This window comes from Coregonus clupeaformis, unplaced genomic scaffold, assembly GCF_020615455.1.
Source record: "Coregonus clupeaformis isolate EN_2021a unplaced genomic scaffold, ASM2061545v1 scaf0233, whole genome shotgun sequence".
Lineage (NCBI taxonomy): Eukaryota > Metazoa > Chordata > Actinopteri > Salmoniformes > Salmonidae > Coregonus > Coregonus clupeaformis.
The window spans coordinates 354,520-374,714 of NW_025533688.1; the positions used below are offsets into that span (position 1 = coordinate 354,520).

Consider the following 20,195-nt stretch of genomic DNA (forward strand, 5'->3'; position numbering starts at 1 on the left):
CGATAACACACACACACACACACACACACACACTCACACTCACACAGACAGACACACACACACACACACTCACACACACACACACACACACACACACACACACACACTCACACAGACAGACACACACACACACACACACACACACACACACACACACACACTCCACACACACACACACACACACACACACTCACACTCACACACACACACACACACACACACACACACACTCACACTCACAGTGTGATCCGCCTTGGAAAGTTGTTAAAACGCCGTTGAAGTATCAGAAGGAAGTAAATGTTACATTGTAGCTTCCTGGACTAGAGACCGGATGAGGCCTACTGACACACACACACACACCACACCCCCATACACACACACACACACACACACACACACCACACCCCATACACACACACACACACACACACACACACACCACACCCCATACAGTGGGTTTCAATTTACAATTATTTGCATGTTCAAAATTGGATCTTTAAAAAAAAAAAATATTAGTGTCTGTTGTGTCATTATAGGAGGCCAGATAATAAACATGCGTAGGCCCACTGCAGTATGTGAGTGTGTGTGTGTGTGTGTGTATGCGTGTGTGTGTATGTGTGTGTGTGTGTGTGTGTGTGTCTGTGTGTGTGTGTGTGTGTGTGTGTGTGTGTCTGTGTGTGTCTGTGTGTGTGTGTGTGTGTGTGTGTGTGTGTGTGTGTGTGTGTGTGTGTCTGTGTGTGTGTGTGTGTGTGTGTGTGTGTGTGTGTGTGTGTGTGTGTGTGTGTGTGTGTGTGTGTGTGTGTGTGTGTGTGTGTGTGTGTGTGTGTGTGTGTGTGTGTGTGTGTGTGTGTGTGTGTGTGCGTGAGTGGTGCACAGAACTGTGACCGTGTAGTAAGATGACCCCTCCTACTCTCCCTCTGGTATTGTGCCGGCCGGCTGTGAGGACTAGGAGGCGAGAGGTGGTGGTGGCAGAGAGAGAGTGAGGGGAGGGGCAGGGGCGTCACGCACCCCGAACATCTGAGGGGGCACAAAGTACAGTATGTGAGGATGGCTGGGGGTGGTCCGGGGGGGGCCCCCCATCTGAAAGTTTGGAGAATTTTTCATTTTTTCCAAACACCTGAATCTGCTTTTTCTTGCAACCTAGAGCCATAATCATTACGCTTAATTCTTTGTAAAAAATATATATGATTATTTTTCTGCATATCTAAGCAAACCTCTTGAGCTGTCTGGATCCTCCTGAATGGTGGTTAAAAAAAATATATAAAAATAAATGAAATATGCTTCTCTGCATCTCTGCTCAAACCTGGGTAAAAGATTGAAAGGAATGTGAGTCTTATTCAGTACATTTAGTAATTGTTTGCTTTGCTAAAATCAACCCACCTTGCCAGCATGCATGCCAGCTAAGATAGTTAGATAAGATCGCTACTCTAACGTGATCGATATCCTGAAATGTCTTCATGGTTGGGAGATTGGGAACCTATCTGTGCTAGCTAAAGCCAACTTCATAAAATCGCTACAGAGGTAGGATCTTAATGTGATCACCCTGTTGCAGGAGGACTTTCTTGCAATGCAAGAAATTTTAACCTTGTAGTATATTTAAGGTTTAAAAAGGCTTCTGAAGTACTTGAAGATGTAAGATGTGATTTTCCCTTACGAAAAATGTATCAACCCCCAACAAAAATGTTCATTCATTAAAAATCCACATAATAATTCACATTTCCTATTGCCGCAGGAATTATTTTATTTATTTTTTATATATAGGGGACAAATCTGAGGGGGCACGTGCCCCTGTGCCCCCTATGAGCATGACGCCTCTGGGGAGGGGAGGGAACGAAGCCGAGCGCGGAGCAGGAAGGAAAAGAAACGAAGCAGGAGAGGCTTTGAATGCTAACAAGCGTTATAGCTTTAACTACAGTAGTAAGCCGCCGTTGTTTAGCCTAAAAGGTGGAGAGTTTTAGCCGAAAACATCAAACGATGGGAGTCGGAGAACTAGTAGCTTACTAGCCCACCACCTGGTAGCCAGCCGAACAGGCGAAGGCTATGCGCCAGCTGCAGAATACACCATCATCATCATCGGTGCCGCTACCTTCATCTTTATCAGTTGAAGTGAAATGTATTGCCTAGTCTGTATGGGAGACGGATCTTACGCTTACTGACCATTACCATGGAGATAGAGAATATAGTCGCAAACACGGTGCTGCTGAAGGCGAGAGAAGGTAAGAGACATTGTACTGAAACGACGACATGACATGGTTATTCTAGAGGGGGGGAAACATTTCGAGAGAGAGAGAGGGAGAAGGGGTGTAATCATAACAAAGCAAGGCTCAGTTTTTTTGGCTATCCCTTGGATTGTGTTCTACACAGCTCTTTCTCTCGACCCTCTCTCCCTCTAGGATCTCTTTCTCTCCCCTACGCAGTGGTTTTCCCATCGTCTTGACTGGCTGACTATAGGGGAAACGTATAGCGTTGTGTTAAATTGTAGCCTACCTACTATGTTAATCATTGTAACTCTAGTCACATAATACACAGCAATATCCAGGCCTGATCTATACACAACGATCGTGTTGAGTTTCGCAGCGTCAATAATAACGACAATCGATTAGGCTATATCACCGTTTGATATCGGATTCGTGTTTCTAATGACAATATCTGAACGGATCGGTTGGTATGGCGGTAGGCTAGTAGCAACAGCAGATCGTGTTCGTAGTTAAGGCTTCCAGTCTTGAAATATCCTGTAGCAGTCTTATGTTTCCAATTCCATTGACTGACAGAGCAGGCTATCGACTTGATACGTTGGCGATATAGTGCATATGGCTTTCGCTGGATCTTATGCCTGCTTGGCGGTTCAGATGTATGTAGCCTGTGTGTGTCACATTATTTGACGCAGATATTAAAGCCACTGCATTGCCACCCTGCCAAAGAGAAGGGGACCCGCTCCCGTGTGTTTCCCTAGGTGGAGACCGGCAGCTCTGGGTCTTTCTCCGGCCTGGGTAAAGCGACGAGGCCAAATCGAACACAGTGTACCCCAAGTTTGTGTCTGGGGAAGGGGCCCAACACAAGCCGCAGGCGTGAGGACTACGGCAAAAAAAATATCGGAATAATACCACAAGTGGTCGATTGATGCCGTTCTGTCTGGCTGTCTTTTTGTCGTGAGGTTTGACTCGAAGAGAAAGGAAGAGATGTGTGTTTATACTGGTGGGCCCTTCAAATTCAACTCTGGAACTCGAAGCCAGTTCCGATGCTTTTCCCCCCTCAGTTTGTTCCCCTCTAATCAGGGACAGATTTAGACCTGGGACACCAGGTTGGTGAAATGAACTATCAGGTAGAACGGAACCAGCAGCCTCCGGACCTCGTAGGGCAGGGTTTCCCAAACTCTGTGCACGTTTTTGTTTTTGCCCTAGGTGTTACATTGAATGAATATGGTTTCTTATCACGTGCGCGCCATTTTTTTGGAGAATTGTCAACGACAGATCTTCATAGAGAGAAGTGCAACAACGTAATATTTTTTGGACCGCGAACATCAGAATTTGTAACAAGCCTGATGATAATCTTTGATTTGACCAACGAACGGGTGTGTAGGCTCCTAGCATATGTTTATCATATACACTGAATTCTATAGTGTTGCGCTCTGCAAGCCGGAATACAGAAACATTCATGCTAGTTTTACCTCGTCAACGTCAATACACAACCCACATCAACGTCGGAATCTGAAGTCAAATGGGTCAAACCGTGAGATCTTGTTGCGTTCACACAGGCCTACTGAACATGGCTGTTATAATGTATCCTCATGTTATTAACCCTTTGCGCTCCTGGGAATTGGCCTATATGGATAGGGCTACGTTGAAATGTTTCTTTCCGAAGAAATATGAAAAGGATAAACATGGTACAAATTGAAACGGAACAGTTTGGAGATTATAGGAACGTTATTAGACCAAAGTTTAGGACACAACAGTTCACCTGACACAAGACTGAATCCAAAACATTACACTGTTGATTTTATGTGCATTTTACATTTACTGTACTTTTCACCGCATTTTTTGATAACGAAATCTGAAAATACTTTGGATACATTAAGTCAAATGAGAATATTCCTGGAAAATGTGGGGGGAGGTGCAACATAATACAGAATAAAGGGAGGGGGGTGAGAGGACTAACTGGTCTCTCCAAGTGGCCACACACCTCTCCAAAGTGTGCACAGTTCCTAAGCAATTTCAATGCACATTTATGACTCAAAGAAGCGTCTTCAACTATAAGGTGATTTTTTTTTAGCTCTCCTAGCTGTGCCGTTCATAAACTAGAGATAGCGAACTTGTAGTTGTTTCGTTTGGAACACCGCCCTGCATCCCCGCCATCACACGATTACCGACCGCCGTTGTTTTTTACGCAATACCGAAAACGGTTCCATTATAAATCGCAATCTGGGTCAGGTGGGCATGATTTGAAAAGCATGTTCTATTGCCAACATGACTAGCTAAGTTATAAAATACAGTCTTACTGTGTTAGGCTTTCACAAGGTAATTCAGAGAAACAGATCTTTAATTTTGGTGCGCGTAGAAAGGAGTCATGAGTGCATTCAGGTGCGTTGTTCTGCGGTGAATTTTCTTCCCAATAGACAAACAGCAGTAGATTAGCAGTAGAATGGCCTTACTGAAAATCTCAGTGACTTTCAACGTGGCACCGTCATAGGATGCCACCTTTCCAACAAGTCAGTTTGTAAAATTTCTGCCCTGCTAGAGCTGCCCCGATCAACTGTAAGTGCTGTTGTTGTGAAGTGGAAACGTCTAGGAGCAACAGCGGCTCATCCGGGAAGTGGTAGGCCACACAAGCTCACAGAAAGGGACCGCCGAGTGCTGAAGCGCTCAGCGCGTAAAAATAGTCTGTCCTCGGTTGCAACACTTACTACAGAGTTTCAAACTGCCTCTGGAAGCAATGTCAGCACAATAACTGTTAGTCGGGAGCTTCATGAAATGGGTTTCCATGGCCGAGCAGCTCGCACACAAGCCTAAGATCACCATGCGCAATGCCAAGCGTCGGCTGGAGTGGTGTAAAGCTCGCCGCCATTGTCCGGCGGAAGAATATGGGCTTGGCAGATGCCAGGAGAACGGTACCTGCCACAATGCATAGTGCCAACTGTAAAGTTTGGTGCAGGAGGAATAATGGTCTGGGGCTGTTTTTCATGGTTCGGGCTAGGCCCCTTAGTTCCAGTGAAGGGAAATCTTAACGCTACAGCATACAGTGACATTCTAGACGATTCTGTGCTTCCAACTTTGTTGCAACAGTTTGGGGAAGGCCCTTTCCTGTTTCAGCATGGCAATGCCCTGTGCACAAAGCGAGGTCCATACAGAAATGGTTTGTCGAGATCGGTGTGGAAGAACTTGATAGAGCCTGCACAGAGCCCTGACCTCAACCCCAACGAACACCTTTGGGATGAATTGGAATGCCCACTGCGAGCCAGGCCTAATCGCCCAACATCTGTTTCCGACCTCACTAATGCCATTGTGGCTGAATGGAAGCAAGTCCCCCGCAGCAATGTTCCAACATCTAGTGGAAAGCCTTCCCAGAAGAGTGGAGGCTGTTATAGCAGCAAAGGGGGGAACAACTCCATATTAAAGCCCATGATTTTGGAATGAGATGTTCAACAAGCAGGTGTCCACATACTTTTGGTCATGTAGTGTATCTGGTTAGATGTCTTCTCCTTATGTGAAATAGTCTCAGTAATGACTTAGTCATAAAAAGTAACGTCCTCTCACTGTCAACTGCGTTTTATTTTCAGCAAACTTAACATGTGTAAATATTTGTATGAATATAACAAGATTCAACAACTGAGACATAAACTGAACAAGTTCCACAGATACGAGACTAACAAAAATGTAATAATGTGTCCCTGAACAAAGGGGGGGGTCAAAATCAAAAGTAACAGTCAGTATCTGGTGTGGCCACCAGCTGCATTAAGTACTGCAGTGCATCTCCTCATGGCCTGGATCAGATTTGCCAGTTCTTGCGGTGAGATGTTACCCCACTCTTCCACCAAGGCACCTGCAAGTTCCCAAACATTTCTGGGGGGAATGGCCCTAGCCCTCACCCTGCGATCCAACAGGTCCCAGACATGCTCAATGGGATTGAGATCCGGGCTCTTCGCTGGCCATGGCAGAACACTGACATTCCTGTCTTGCAGGAAATCACGCACAGAACGAGCAGTATGACTGGTGGCATTGTCATGCTGGAGGGTCATGTCAGGATGAGCCTGCAGGAAGGGTACCACATGAGGGAGGAGGATGTCTTCCCTGTAACGCACAGCGTTGAGATTGCCTGCAATGACAACAAGCTCAGTCCGATGATGCTGTGACACACCGCCCCAGACCATGACGGACCCTCCACCTCCAAATCGATCCAGAGTACAGGCCTCGGTGTAACGCTCATTCCTTCGACGATAAACGCGAATTCGACCATCACCCCTGGTGAGACAAAACCGTGACTCGTCAGTGAAGAGCACTTCTTGCCAGTCCTGTCTGGTCCAGCGACGGTGGGTTTGTGCCCATAGGCGATGTTGTTGCTGGTTATGTCTGGTGAGGACCTGCCTTACAACAGGCCTACAAGCTATCAGTCCAGCCTCTCTCAGCCTATTGCGGACAGTCTGAGCACTGATGGAGGGATTGTGCGTTCCTGGTGTAACTCGGGCAGTTGTTGTTGTCATCCTGTTCCTGTCTTGCAGGTGTGATGTTCGGATGTACCGATCCTGTGCAGGTGTTGTTACACGTGGTCTGCCACTGCGAGGACGATCAGCTGTCCGTCCTGTCTCCCTGTAGCGCTGTCTTAGGCGTCTCACAGTACGGACGTTGCAATTTATTGCCCTGGCCACATCTGCAGTCCTCATGCCTCCTTGCAGCATGCCGAAGGCACGTTCACGCAGATGAGCAGGGACCCTGGGCATCTTTCTTTTGGTGTTTTTCAGAGTCAGTAGAAAGGCCTCTTTAGTGTCCTAAGTTTTCAAAACTGTGACCTTAATTGCCCACCGTCTGTAAGATGTTAGTGTCTTAACGACCGTTCCACAGGTGCATGTTCATTAATTGTTTATGGTTCATTGAACAAGCATGGGAAACAGTGTTTAAACCCTTTTACAATGAAGATCTGTGAAGTTATTTGAATTTTTACGAATTATCTTTGAAAGACAAGGTCCTGAAAAAGGGACGTTTCTTTTTTTTGCTGAGTTTATATGGTTAGATGTCTTCTCCTTCTGTGAAACAGGAAGATTCTTGACCGACTGACATTCAACCACATGGTATGTTCTCTCACAAGGGTGTGTGTGTGTGTGTGAAATCGCACCCTATTCCCTATCTAGTGCACTACTTTTGACCTGGACCCTGCTCTATAAAGGGAAATAGGGTGCTGTTTGGGATGCGCCCAAGCCAGTCAACCACAAGGTTCTCTCACAAGGTGTCAGGGGTGTGCCCTCGTGTGAAGGGTGCGTAGTGCACTGACGGTTCCAACAGTAACCACCCACACCATCCAGGAGAAGTGGTTTCAGGGCTGTTCTCAGCTGTGAGATAGTGGGTTGCTTCCCATATGGCACTCGGCTTGGGTGGAGTCCAGATTTTCACACCGACCTTTTGCCGTGCCGGGATATTCTGTAATATTGGCACTGTCCATAATAAAGCGCTACTCGACTGCCTATTCATTCACTAAACCCTAAACCCTCAACTAAATCTTGTAATGAATAATGTGGAAATTGAGCAAGTTGAGGTGACTAAACTGCTTGGAGTAACCCTGGATTGTAAACTGTCATGGTGAAAACATATTGATACAACAAGTAGCTAAGATGTGGGGAGAAGTCTGTCCATAATAAAGTGCTGCTCTGCCTTCTTAACAACACTATCAACAAGGCAGGTCCTACAGGCCCTAGTTTTGTCGCACCTGGACTACTGTTCAGTCGTGTATATGTCAGGTGGCACAAAGAGGAAAATTACAATTGGCTCAGAACAGGGCAGCACGGCCGGCCCTTAAAAGTACACGGAGAGCTAACATGAATGACATGCATGTCAATCTCTCATGGCTCAAAGTGGAGGAGAGATTGACTTCATCACTACTTTTACGTTTTTGTAAGAAGTGTTGACATGCTGAATGTACCGAGCTGTCTGTTTTTAAACTACTAGCACACAGCTCAGACACCCATGCATAGCCCACAAGACATGCCACCAGAGGTCTCTTCACAGTGCCCAAGTCCAGAACAGACTATGGGAGGCGCACAGTACTACATAGAGCCATGACTACATGGAACTTTATTCCACATCAGGTAACTGATGCAAGCAGTAGAATCAGATTTAAAAAAAACTGGTAAAAATACACCTTATGGAACAGCGGGGACTGGGAAGGGACACACACAGGTACACGCACACGCACACATGCGCTAGCACACGCACTCTACACACACGTACATTGTCATATTGTTATATGGTGGTATTAAAGATGTTGTATTGTAGATATGTAGTGGTGTAATAATGTCATGATGTACTGTTTAATCTTTTGTTTTATGTATGATGTAAAGTGCCTTAATGTGTTTGGACCCCAGGAAGAGCAGCTGCTGCCTTAGCAGGAACTAATGGGGGATTCCTAATAAATACAAATACAAAACACAAGGGGGCGCTGTTTTTGAAACCCCACTGAGGCTCTTTAAGCCGACGGTTAGCAATGCTAAGTACATGTAAAATCCCATAGAGAATGCTAACTAAATGCTAACGAGCGTATTACGATCATTTTATAGTCTCTGACCTAAACTATACAAGTAGCTCCAAAAACGCTACTCGCAGTTTGCGGCACGCACAAAAAACAAATATTAGACAGCAAGGCTCTTGATCCAGGAGGGGATTCTCTGCTGTTACCAGGAGAAGCTTGATTTTTGGAAGAAAGCTAACCACTGAAAGAAGCTAACTAGTTACTAAATTAGCAAACCGAATGCACAACTGCAGAGCATTAATCACATTTTAACTTAACAGTTAGCAGATATCTAGCTGGCAAACATTTAGTTGTGAATTCCATACTGTAACTAGATCGTGGTCCTCTGTAGCTCAGCTGGTAGAGCACGGCGCTTGTGCAAGGTAGTGGTTAATCGGGACCACCCATACACAAAAAATGTATGCACGCATGACTGTAAGTCGCTTTGGATAAAAGCGTCTGCTAAATGGCATATTATTATTATTATATTATAGATCACCTGGCTGCACAACAGTGAGTGACTCACAAGGCTCCGGTCTCTTGTCGTTGTGTGCTTGTAAACAAACACCATGTGACTGGGGACCACCGGTAAGCTTCACAATGAAACATGCTGTGACAGGTGAAATGAAGAACACCGTCTTCTTTATCTCCTAAGGTATTGCACAAGTTGACTGCAGGTATTTACTTAAATAGTAGCTAGATATGTTCAAATGAATTAAAAAAAAAACATTCAAAAAATTGTTTCAACGGTAATTGAAAAACTGTCCTGTGGCTTTTTCCAAATACCCCCGGTATACGGTATATACGGTATAATGCCCAAGACTACATGGCACCCTATTCCCTATATAGTGCACTACTTTTGACCAAAGTCCTATGGGCCCTGGTCAAAAGCAGTGCACTATATAGGGTGCCATTTGGGATTCAACCATTGTCATGTATGGCCGCTTGTTTGACCTCAGCTTGTGGTTCCTATGGCTCATTCTGGTTCCAATGGCTCGTATCTGCCTACCTCTGTTGCCCCCCTGCCTAATAGAGTTCAAATGGCTTTCTATTGATTTCTATTGACCGTTTCTAATGCCTGAGGACCAGGATGTTACTTTAGGGACCTTTCTGCCCTGCCTGTAGAATATTCTAGGGGAAACACTGGTAGGCCTGTTTAGTAGCCCTCATCATCCATATATTAAATAAAATATTATAGTATACATCCACATATATTTTACATTTACATTTTAGTCATTTAGCAGACGCTCTTATCCAGAGCGACTTACAGTTAGTGAATACATATTTTTTTTAATACTGGCCCCCTGTGGAATCGAACCCACAACCCTGCAGATGTCTATCAACGAGCTACACCTGCCGGATATGGGATGTGGCCGCAGATCGGTGGGCGCGCAGAGCCTGGATTTGAACAGGATCTCTAGTGGCAAGACGGTGAGTGCGAGACACTGGACTCAGGAGTATCACATACATCCTGTGTGTGTGTTGAAGTAGTACTAGTTCTGTGACATGACGGGGGAGGGGTCTGGGAAGTGCTTGGTGGGGGAGGGGGAGGGGGCTGGGAAGTGCTTGGTGGGGGGGGGGGGAGGTGGCTGGTGTGTTTTCACATCTGGGTGATGTTGTAAAACACTTCACTACAACATCTCAAAAAAATATTTGGCCTGTAAATAAATAACAGCGTGCATCACTAATGGCACCCTTCCTATAGGCCCTGGTCAGAAAGTAGTACACTACGTAGGGACTAGAGTGGCATTTGGGACTTACACAGGCCCTTTAAATACAGTACAGTATAATAACAGCATGCCAAGATGGTTGCTCATACAAATAGGCTTTAAAACATTTTTAATAAGCCAACTGGCAGAGCCAACCTTGTGATGTTCACACAGTGTTAAAATATGCCCGTTTAGCCCGAGTCAGCCAAGAGGCTAGCCTAGCTGCTAATGCTACATACGCATCACATTGTGGCGCGAGCTAGCGGTAGCCTCTAATGCTAAATACGCAAACGGATGTGTTGGAGCTAGCGGTAGCCGCTAATGCTAAATACGCAAAGAGATGTGTTGGAGCTAGCGGTAGCCGCTAATGCTAAATACTCAACAGATGTGTTGGAGCTAGCGGTAGCCGCTAATGCTAAATACGCAACACATGTGGTTGGAGCTAGCGGTAGCCGCTACTGCTAAATACGCAACAGATGTGTTGGAGCTAGCGGTAGCCGCTAATGCTAAATACGCAACAGATGTGTTGGAGCTAGCGGTAGCCGCTAATGCTAAATACGCAACAGATGTGTTGGCGCTAGCGGTAGCGGTTAAAGCTACATACGCAACACATGTGGTTGGAGCTAGTGCTAGCTGCTTACGCTACATATACAACACATCTGTCCCAGTTACAGCCCATTTGTGGGTCTAATAACTGTAGGAAGGGAACCACATTAAGGGAGCCGTCACAAAGCAGTGTGTTTTACAGGCGTCAGTCACAGGAACACCCTGCTGTACACACACACACACACACACACACATTGACAACGAGTGTTAGCCAGCCTGAGACCGCAAAGCTAATAAAATGCAGGCTAACACCACAACCAGGGTCCTGTTCATTAGGTAATGAAAGGGAAATGTTTTAAAATAGTGTTTCTTATTGGACAGGTCCAGGAAGTTCCCTCCCTGTTTTAGATGGTTTTTCTACCTTTGGTGCCTCATGAACATGACCACGTCACATAGTGTTATCTGAGGGAAGACTTCTGAGAAGGTGTCTGAACCCCGGGTCTCTCACGGGAGAAACCAACGTCTTGACCGTTAGACCGCAGGCAGGGCTACCCCATCACGAGACCATGAGCCGGCCTCATGGCCACTACAGAGGCATATAGGAAGCTCTGTTGTTTTCTGCTCATTCATCAGTCTGTTAAACAGAAAGAAATAAGGGATCAGAGAGGAGGGATCGGAAGAAGAGTGAACACAGACAGCCTCCAGTAGAGACAGTTATGAGCTCTCTCTCTCTCTCTCTCTCTCTCTCTCTCTGGACATAAAGTGAAAATAAGGGTCCGTTTTCAGACAAGTCTTTGGATACATCCAAAATGGCACCCTATTCCCTATATAGAGCACTACTTTTGACCAAGTAGTGCTCTATATAGGGGATAGGCTACCATGTGTGACTTGGCCCTTGTTAGATTTAATAGAATCATAGGGAACTCAGAGATGGATAGGGGAGAGCCAGGGAAAGGGCTTGCAAAACTTCTGGAGTGTGTGTTTATGTGCCTGCGTGTGTGTGTGTATGTGTGTGTGTGTGTGTGTGTGTGTGTGTGTGTGTGTGTGTGTTGATGGTACAGGATGTTGTGTGTGTGTGTGTTGATGGTACAGTATGTTGTGTGTGTGTGTTGATGGTACAGGATGTTGTGTAGTGTTTAATGTCGTAACAGTTACATTAGTTCATGAAGCATGTTCCTCCATGAGACTGGCCATTACACATGGTATGATGGAGAGAAGGAGGGAGGGAGAGAACATGGAGAGGGGGGACGGGGGGACAGGAATGAAGGAGAGCAGAACAAGGAGAGGGGGGGATGAGAAGGTGAAGGAGACCGAGGGGAGGAGGAACGATTGTGAAAGAGAGGGGGATAGAGTGAAGAAATGAGGGGAGGGAGGAAGAGGGGGGGATAGAGTGAAGAAATGAGGGGAGAGAGGAAGAGAGGGGGATAGAGTGAAGAAATGAGGGGAGAGAGGAAGAGAGGGGGATAGAGTGAAGAAATGAGGGGAGAGAGGAAGAGAGGGGGGATAGAGTGAAGAAATGAGGGGAGAGAGGAAGAGAGGGGGATAGAGTGAAGAAATGAGGGGAGGGAGGAAGAGAGGGGGGATAGAGTGAAGAAATGAGGGGGAGAGAGGAAGAGAGGGGGATAGAGTGAAGAAATGAGGGGAGAGAGGAAGAGAGGGGGATAGAGTGAAGAAATGAGGGGAGAGAGGAAGAGAGGGGGATAGAGTGAAGAAATGAGGGGAGAGAGGAAGCAATAGAGGAATAATAGGGAGGAAGAAGGAAAGAGAGAGAAGGAGAGAGAGGAGGGGAGAGGAGAGAAGGGGAGAGAAGGGGAGAAGGAGAGAGAAGAGAGAGGAGAAGAGAGAAGGGGAGAGAGAAGGAGAGAGAAGGGGAGAGAAGAGAGAAGGGGAGAGAAGAGAGAAGGGGAGGGGAGAGAGAGAGAAGAGAAGAGAGAAGGAGAGAGAAGAGAGAGGAGGGGAGAGGGGAGAGAAGGAGAGAGAAGGGGAGAGAAGAGAGAAGGGGAGAGAAGAGAGAGCAAGAAGATGCCTTTACATTGAGACCTATAGGTTAGTGTTCTGCCCATAGCCTTTACATTGAGACATATAGGTTAGTGTTCGGAGGATGACAAAGTTGTTGTGCCAGAGACTCAGTACTATCGTTGCAGGTGGCCAGTGGACTTCATGTACACACACACACACACACACACACACACACACACACACACACACACACACACACACACATGCACGCACGAGATGAGTCACCAGTCCAAATAAATACAAGTATGTTTGAACAAAGACTCATGACGGGAGTTAGTCATGCTTTATGAAGAATACACACACAGATACAGTGGGGAGAACAAGTATTTGATACACTGCCGATTTTGCAGGTTTTCCTACTTACAAAGCATGTAGAGGTCTGTCATTTTTTATCATAGGTACACTTAAACTGTGAGAGGCGGAATCTAAAACAAAAATCCAGAAAATCACATTGTATGATTTTTAAGTAATTAATATGCAAGGTTGGCACACCTGTATTTGGGGAGTTTCTCCCATTCTTCTCTGCAGATCCTCAAGTTCTGTCAGGTTGGATGGGGAGCGTCGCTGCACAGCTATTTTCAGGTCTCTCCAGAGATGTTCGATCAGGTTCAAGTCCGGGCTCTGGCTGGGCCACTCAAGGACACTCAGAGACTTGTCTCGAAGCCACGTCTGCGTTGTCTTGGCTGTGTGCTTAGGGTCGTTGTCATGTTGGAAGGTGAACCTTCGCCCCCAGTCTAAGGTCCTGAGCGCTCTGGAGCAGGTTTTCATCAAGGATCTCTCTGTACTTTGCTCCGTTCATCTTTCCCTCGATCCTGACTAGTCTCCCAGTCCCTGCTGCTGAAAAACATCCCCACAGCATGATGCTGCCACCACCATGCTTCACCGTAGGGATGGTGCCAGGTTTCCTCCAGACGTGACACTTGGCATTCAGGCCAAAGAGTTCAATCTTGGTAATACTTATGTAGATAAAGTATATATATATATTTTTTAAATAAATTCGCACACATCTCTAAAAACCTGTCCTCGCTTCGTCATTATGGTGTATTGTGTGTAGATTGCTGAGGATTTGTATTATTGAATCCATTTTAGAATAAGGCTGTAACGTAACAAAATGTAGAAGAAGTCAAGGGGTTCTGAATACTTTCCCAAAGGCACTGTATGCAAGTTATTTGAAAAACAACTATTTATTTGACGGGCTGCCAAATACTTGATGAAGAACCATCAACTACAACAGTTCAGTTGAATCAGTCTAAATATATCATCATTAGCACGTGGTTTGGTCGGGATTAGATATGAAATCTTTAATATAGCCTATAATTAAAATACACGAGGGACATGGAATCGCTTCAACGTTAGATTAGAACACTTTTGCGGCTTCAAAATGACTAAGAAATATATGTTCATTGATGAGTGACATAAGGTAATTACAGTAACTCTTGACATCCGGTTCTTATACAATAATAACTGTGATTATTACAGTAGCAACATTTGTTATTGCACAGGAATTCGGAAATGTCATTGCGTAAATAATGGAGTTATTATGTAAGTGGAATAAAAGAACAGTCACTATTCCTCTTGCGTACAAAAAAATTACCAAAAGTATTACGTAACAACATGCTAATAGAATGTGGCCCCAAAAGTTTATTTTAGTTTTTTTTTTTAACACAAGCACAATAACTGTTTTTAATGTTAAGTTGTTATTGAGAATGCAAAGCGGTAACACAATATGTTGTGTGTGTGTGTGTGTGACATGTCCACCAAGTGTGACAAGTGTGTGACATGGCTTCAGAAGGGTTGTGTTCTTAAATGGACAGTTGGGTTGGGTCTCTGACAGGAAGTGAACTCTTCAGACTAAAACCTACTACAGATTCTCTCACCTCCATCCTTCTCTCTGTATGTAGTTGGGTTGGGTCTCGGACAGGAAGTGAACTCTTCAGACTAAACCTACTACAGATTCTCTCACCTCCATCCTTCTCTCTGTATGTAGTTGGGTTGGGTCTCTGACAGGAAGTGAACTCTTCAGACTAAATCTACTACAGATTATCTCACCTCCATCCTTCTCTCTGTATGTAGTTGGGTTGGGTCTCTGACAGGAAGTGAACTCTTCAGACTAAAACCTACTACAGATTCTCTCACCTCCATCCTTCTCTCTGTATGTAGTTGGGTTGGGTCTCTGACAGGAAGTGAACTCTTCAGACTAAAACCTACTACAGATTCTCTCACCTCCATCCTTCTCTCTGTATGTAGTTGGGTTGGGTCTCTGACAGGAAGTGAACTCTTCAGACTAAAACCTACTACAGATTCTCTCACCTCCATCCTTCTCTCTGTATGTAGTTGGGTTGGGTCTCTGACAGGAAGTGAACTCTTCAGACTAAAACCTACTACAGATTCTCTCACCTCCATCCTTCTCTCTGTATGTAGTTGGGTTGGGTCTCTGACAGGAAGTGAACCCTTCAGACTAAAACCTACTACAGATTCTCTCACCTCCATCCTTCTCTCTGTATGTAGTTGGGTTGGGTCTCTGACAGGAAGTGAACTCTTCAGACTAAAACCTACTACAGATTCTCTCACCTCCATCCTTCTCTCTGTATGTAGTTGGGTTGGGTCTCTGACAGGAAGTGAACTCTTCAGACTAAACCTACTACAGATTCTCTCACCTCCATCCTTCTCTCTGTATGTAGTTGGGTTGGGTCTCTGACAGGAAGTGAACTCTTCAGACTAAAACCTACTACAGATTCTCTCACCTCCATCCTTCTCTCTGTATGTAGTTGGGTTGGGTCTCTGACAGGAAGTGAACTCTTCAGACTAAAACCTACTACAGATTCTCTCACCTCCATCCTTCTCTCTGTATGTAGTTGGGTTGGGTCTCTGACAGGAAGTGAACTCTTCAGACTAAAACCTACTACAGATTCTCTCCACCTCCATCCTTCTCTCTGTATGTAGTTGGGTTGGGTCTCTGACAGGAAGTGAACTCTTCAGACTAAAACCTACTACAGATTCTCTCACCTCCATCCTTCTCTCTGTATGTAGTTGGGTTGGGTCTCTGACAGGAAGTGAACTCTTCAGACTAAAACCTACTACAGATTCTCTCACCTCCATCCTTCTCTCTGTATGTAGTTGGGTTGGGTCTCTGACAGGAAGTGAACTCTTCAGACTAAAACCTACTACAGATTCTCTCACCTCCATCCTTCTCTCTGTATGTAGTTGGGTTGGGTCTCTGACAGGAAGTGAACTCTTCAGACTAAAACCTACTACAGATTCTCTCACCTCCATCCTTCTCTCTGTATGTAGTTGGGTTGGGTCTCTGACAGGAAGTGAACTCTTCAGACTAAAACCTACTACAGATTCTCTCACCTCCATCCTTCTCTCTGTATGTAGTTGGGTTGGGTCTCTGACAGGAAGTGAACTCTTCAGACTAAAACCTACTACAGATTCTCTCACCTCCATCCTTCTCTCTGTATGTAGTTGGGTTGGGTCTCTGACAGGAAGTGAACTCTTCAGACTAAAACCTACTACAGATTCTCTCACCTCCATCCTTCTCTCTGTATGTAGTTGGGTTGGGTCTCTGACAGGAAGTGAACTCTTCAGACTAAAACCTACTACAGATTCTCTCACCTCCATCCTTCTCTCTGTATGTAGTTGGGTTGGGTCTCTGACAGGAAGTGAACTCTTCAGACTAAAACCTACTACAGATTCTCTCACCTCCATCCTTCTCTCTGTATGTAGTTGGGTTGGGTCTCTGACAGGAAGTGAACTCTTCAGACTAAAACCTACTACAGATTCTCTCACCTCCATCCTTCTCTCTGTATGTAGTTGGGTTGGGTCTCTGACAGGAAGTGAACTCTTCAGACTAAAACCTACTACAGATTCTCTCACCTCCATCCTTCTCTCTGTATGTAGTTGGGTTGGGTCTCTGACAGGAAGTGAACTCTTCAGACTAAAACCTACTACAGATTCTCTCACCTCCATCCTTCTCTCTGTATGTAGTTGGGTTGGGTCTCTGACAGGAAGTGAACTCTTCAGACTAAAACCTACTACAGATTCTCTCACCTCCATCCTTCTCTCTGTATGTAGTTGGGTTGGGTCTCTGACAGGAAGTGAACTCTTCAGACTAAACCTACTACAGATTCTCTCACCTCCATCCTCCGCTTTCCCTTTCTGTCTCTGTTCTGTCTGTCTCCTTCTCCCTCCCCCTCTCTCTCTCTCTCTCTCTCTCCTTCCCTCTCCTCTCCCTCCTCCCTCTCTCTCTCCTTCTCCACCTCTCTCTCTCTCTCTCTCTCCTTCCCTCTCTCTCTCCAGTACACAGTAGACCGATCTGACGTGTTTGCCTCTCTAAGCAGGAAGTCTCTCCAGGCAGCTTGCAGTTACAGCGGAATTTGTTTACAGTGTGTGTGTTCGGGCGTGCTTGCCCTTGTGTGTGTTAGTTAGGGGTGTGACGTTTAAACGACACTGGGATCGTTAACGTTTAGGGAAAATAATCCCTAACTGAAAGACAGTGTTTTTTCCCCCCCCCCACAACATTAAAATCACAGTGCAGTTATCGTCAAAAAACACATTATTTTCCATGTTATAGCCTAGCGAGACGATAGGCTTTGCAGTCATGGGGAAAGTTGTGTAATTTTAAATAAAAATAGGCAAACTTTAGGTTATTTTGGTAAATATAAGAGATCCAGATTACCAAGACATATGAGCAGGGTACTTTCTGCATCCCCCTCCTCTCTCTCTCCCTCGCGCTGGCTCTCCTGCTCTTTCTCTTAGTCTATGCAATGACGATAGGCTCTGCTTTACTGAAGTTGAATATCCTAGTCTATGCAATGACGATAGGCTCTGCTTTACTGAAGTTGTATATCCTAGTCTATTCAATGACGATAGGCTCTGCTTTACTGAAGTTGTATATCCTAGTCTATTCAATGACGATAGGCTCTGCTTTACTGAAGTTGTATATCCTAGTCTATTCAATGACGATAGGCTCTGCTTTACTGAAGTTGTATATCCTAGTCTATGCAATGACGATAGGCTCTGCTTTACTGAAGTTGGCCTAGTGACGGTTCTGTAAGCCGATAGCTCTGCCTATGATAGAGCATGTGCCGTTCTGACTGCTGTACGGTGGCTGCTGCCTTTGCTGATAGATGGGCCTAGTGCACGGTTCTGACTGTCTGTCTGGTGGCTGACCTGCCTATACTGATAGATGGGCCTAGTGCACGGGTTCTGACTGTCTGTCCGGTGGCTGACCTGCCTATACTGATAGATGGGCCTAGTGCACGGTTGCTGACTGTCTGTCCGGTGGCTGACCTGCCTATGCTGATAGATGGGCCTAGTGCACGGTTCTGACTGTCTGTCCGGTGGCTGACCTGCCTATACTGATAGATGGGCCTAGTGCACGGTTCTGACTGTCTGTCCGGTGGCTGACCTGCCTATACTGATAGATGGGCCTAGTGCACGGTTCTGACTGTCTGTCCGGTGGCTGACCTGCCTATACTGATAGATGGGCCTAGTGCACGGTTCTGACTGTCTGTCCGGTGGCTGACCTGCCTATACTGATAGATGGGCCTAGTGCACGGTTCTGACTGTCTGTCCGGTGGCTGACCTGCCTATACTGATAGATGGGCCTAGTGCACGGTTCTGACTGTCTGTCCGGTGGCTGACCTGCCTATACTGATAGATGGGCCTAGTGCACGGTTCTGACTGTCTGTCCGGTGGCTGACCTGCCTATACTGATAGATGGGCCTAGTGCACGGTTCTGACTGTCTGTCCGGTGGCTGACCTGCCTATACTGATAGATAGGCCTAGTGCACGGTTCTGACTGTCTGTCTGGTGGCTGACCTGCCTATACTGCGCCCTTTCCCTCTCTCTCCGTCCCTCTCCAGCTCGCTACGGAATATGCGAGTGTTTGTGTTCTCAGAAGTACGGCAACCAATCAGTCTCCTCCGTTCCAAAAATGCCGAATCTTAGGAGTCGAGGAGTCGATTCCTAGCTGAATCGAATCTTGCCCCCTCAGAAATATGCCCCCAACTCCATATTAATGCCCCATGATTTTGGAATGAGATGTTGGACGAGCAGGTGTCCACAGACTTTTTGGTCAGGTAGTGTATCTTGTAGCCTATATTCATTACCAAATAGGTCCTGCTTTACTCTGTAGTATCCATGGTGCTGATGCAGAGGAGATGGGTTTCAACCTGTCACTTCAAAATCACTCAATGGTCTCAGAGTCTCTGCATTTGATGTAATTCCAATGCAAGAACCCCCCCCCACAAAAAAATTGTGCCCCCTCACAGATTTCTAAATTGTGCACCCTTAGTCACACCTTTTGGCCATTTTAGTGTATATATACGTTACTATTTCACAAGTCATGATTTTAAAGGAGCAGTACTTAGGTTAGGGTTTGATTCATGTCATACGTCTTATACCTGACAGGATTACAAAAATCTGTGTGCTAAATGGCACCCTATTCACTATGTAGTGCACTACTTTAGACCAGAGAATGGCACCCTATTCCCTATATAGTGCACTACTTTAGACCAGAGAATGGCACCCTATTCCCTATATAGTGCACTACTTTAGACCAGAGAATGGCACCCTATTCCCTATATAGTGCACTACTTTAGACCAGAGAATGGCACCCTATTCCCTATATAGTGCACTACTTTGGACCAGAGCCCAAAGGGTTTAGTGCACTATATATGGGATGCGGACCAAAGTGAAATAGTTTAGACTGCAAGTTTTATTTGATCAAATAGATTTCATTCATTCATTCAAACAATTCTCACCTTCACCAATTCATTTAGTGCAGTATTTAAACAATTCACATTTGACTGTATTTTCATGAATTCACTAATGGTAGGAGAAGACGTATGTTGGGATTTTAGAGTTTTACATATAAACAGTAAAAAGGATTTTGCTGAATTATTTAGTCCCATGTTTGTTCTGGTGATGTCATTGTTGTTGACAACTCAGAATGAGGACGTACCTCACCACTGAAGAGAGAGAGAGAGAGAGATGGGGAGGGAGGGAGAGAGATATGGAGGGAGGGAGGGAGAGATGAGGATGGGAGGGGAGGGAGGAGGGGGGGGAGGGGGGGGGGAGGGATGAGGGGGGAGGAGGGGGGGAGGGTGGGAGAGAATGCGTGAACCATGCAGGGAGAACCATGCTCTGCTCTCTCTCTCTCTCTCTCTCTCTCTCTCTCTCTCTCTCTCTCTCTCTCTCTCTCTCTCT

The 20,195-nt window shown here is 45.7% G+C and overlaps 1 protein-coding gene across 2 annotated transcripts in view; it reads left to right on the forward strand.

Moving 5' to 3' along the window:
- The first annotated feature begins 1,822 nt into the window (after positions 1-1,822).
- The window catches only part of grk4 (G protein-coupled receptor kinase 4), a 78,146-nt gene continuing 59,773 nt past the window's right edge, over positions 1,823-20,195 (forward strand). For both annotated transcript variants that reach the window (XM_045214312.1, XM_045214311.1), the window contains exon 1: positions 1,823-2,216. In XM_045214312.1, the coding sequence (XP_045070247.1) occupies positions 2,165-2,216 (52 nt within the window). In that variant the 5' untranslated portion in view covers positions 1,823-2,164. The remainder of the gene's footprint in view (positions 2,217-20,195) is intronic.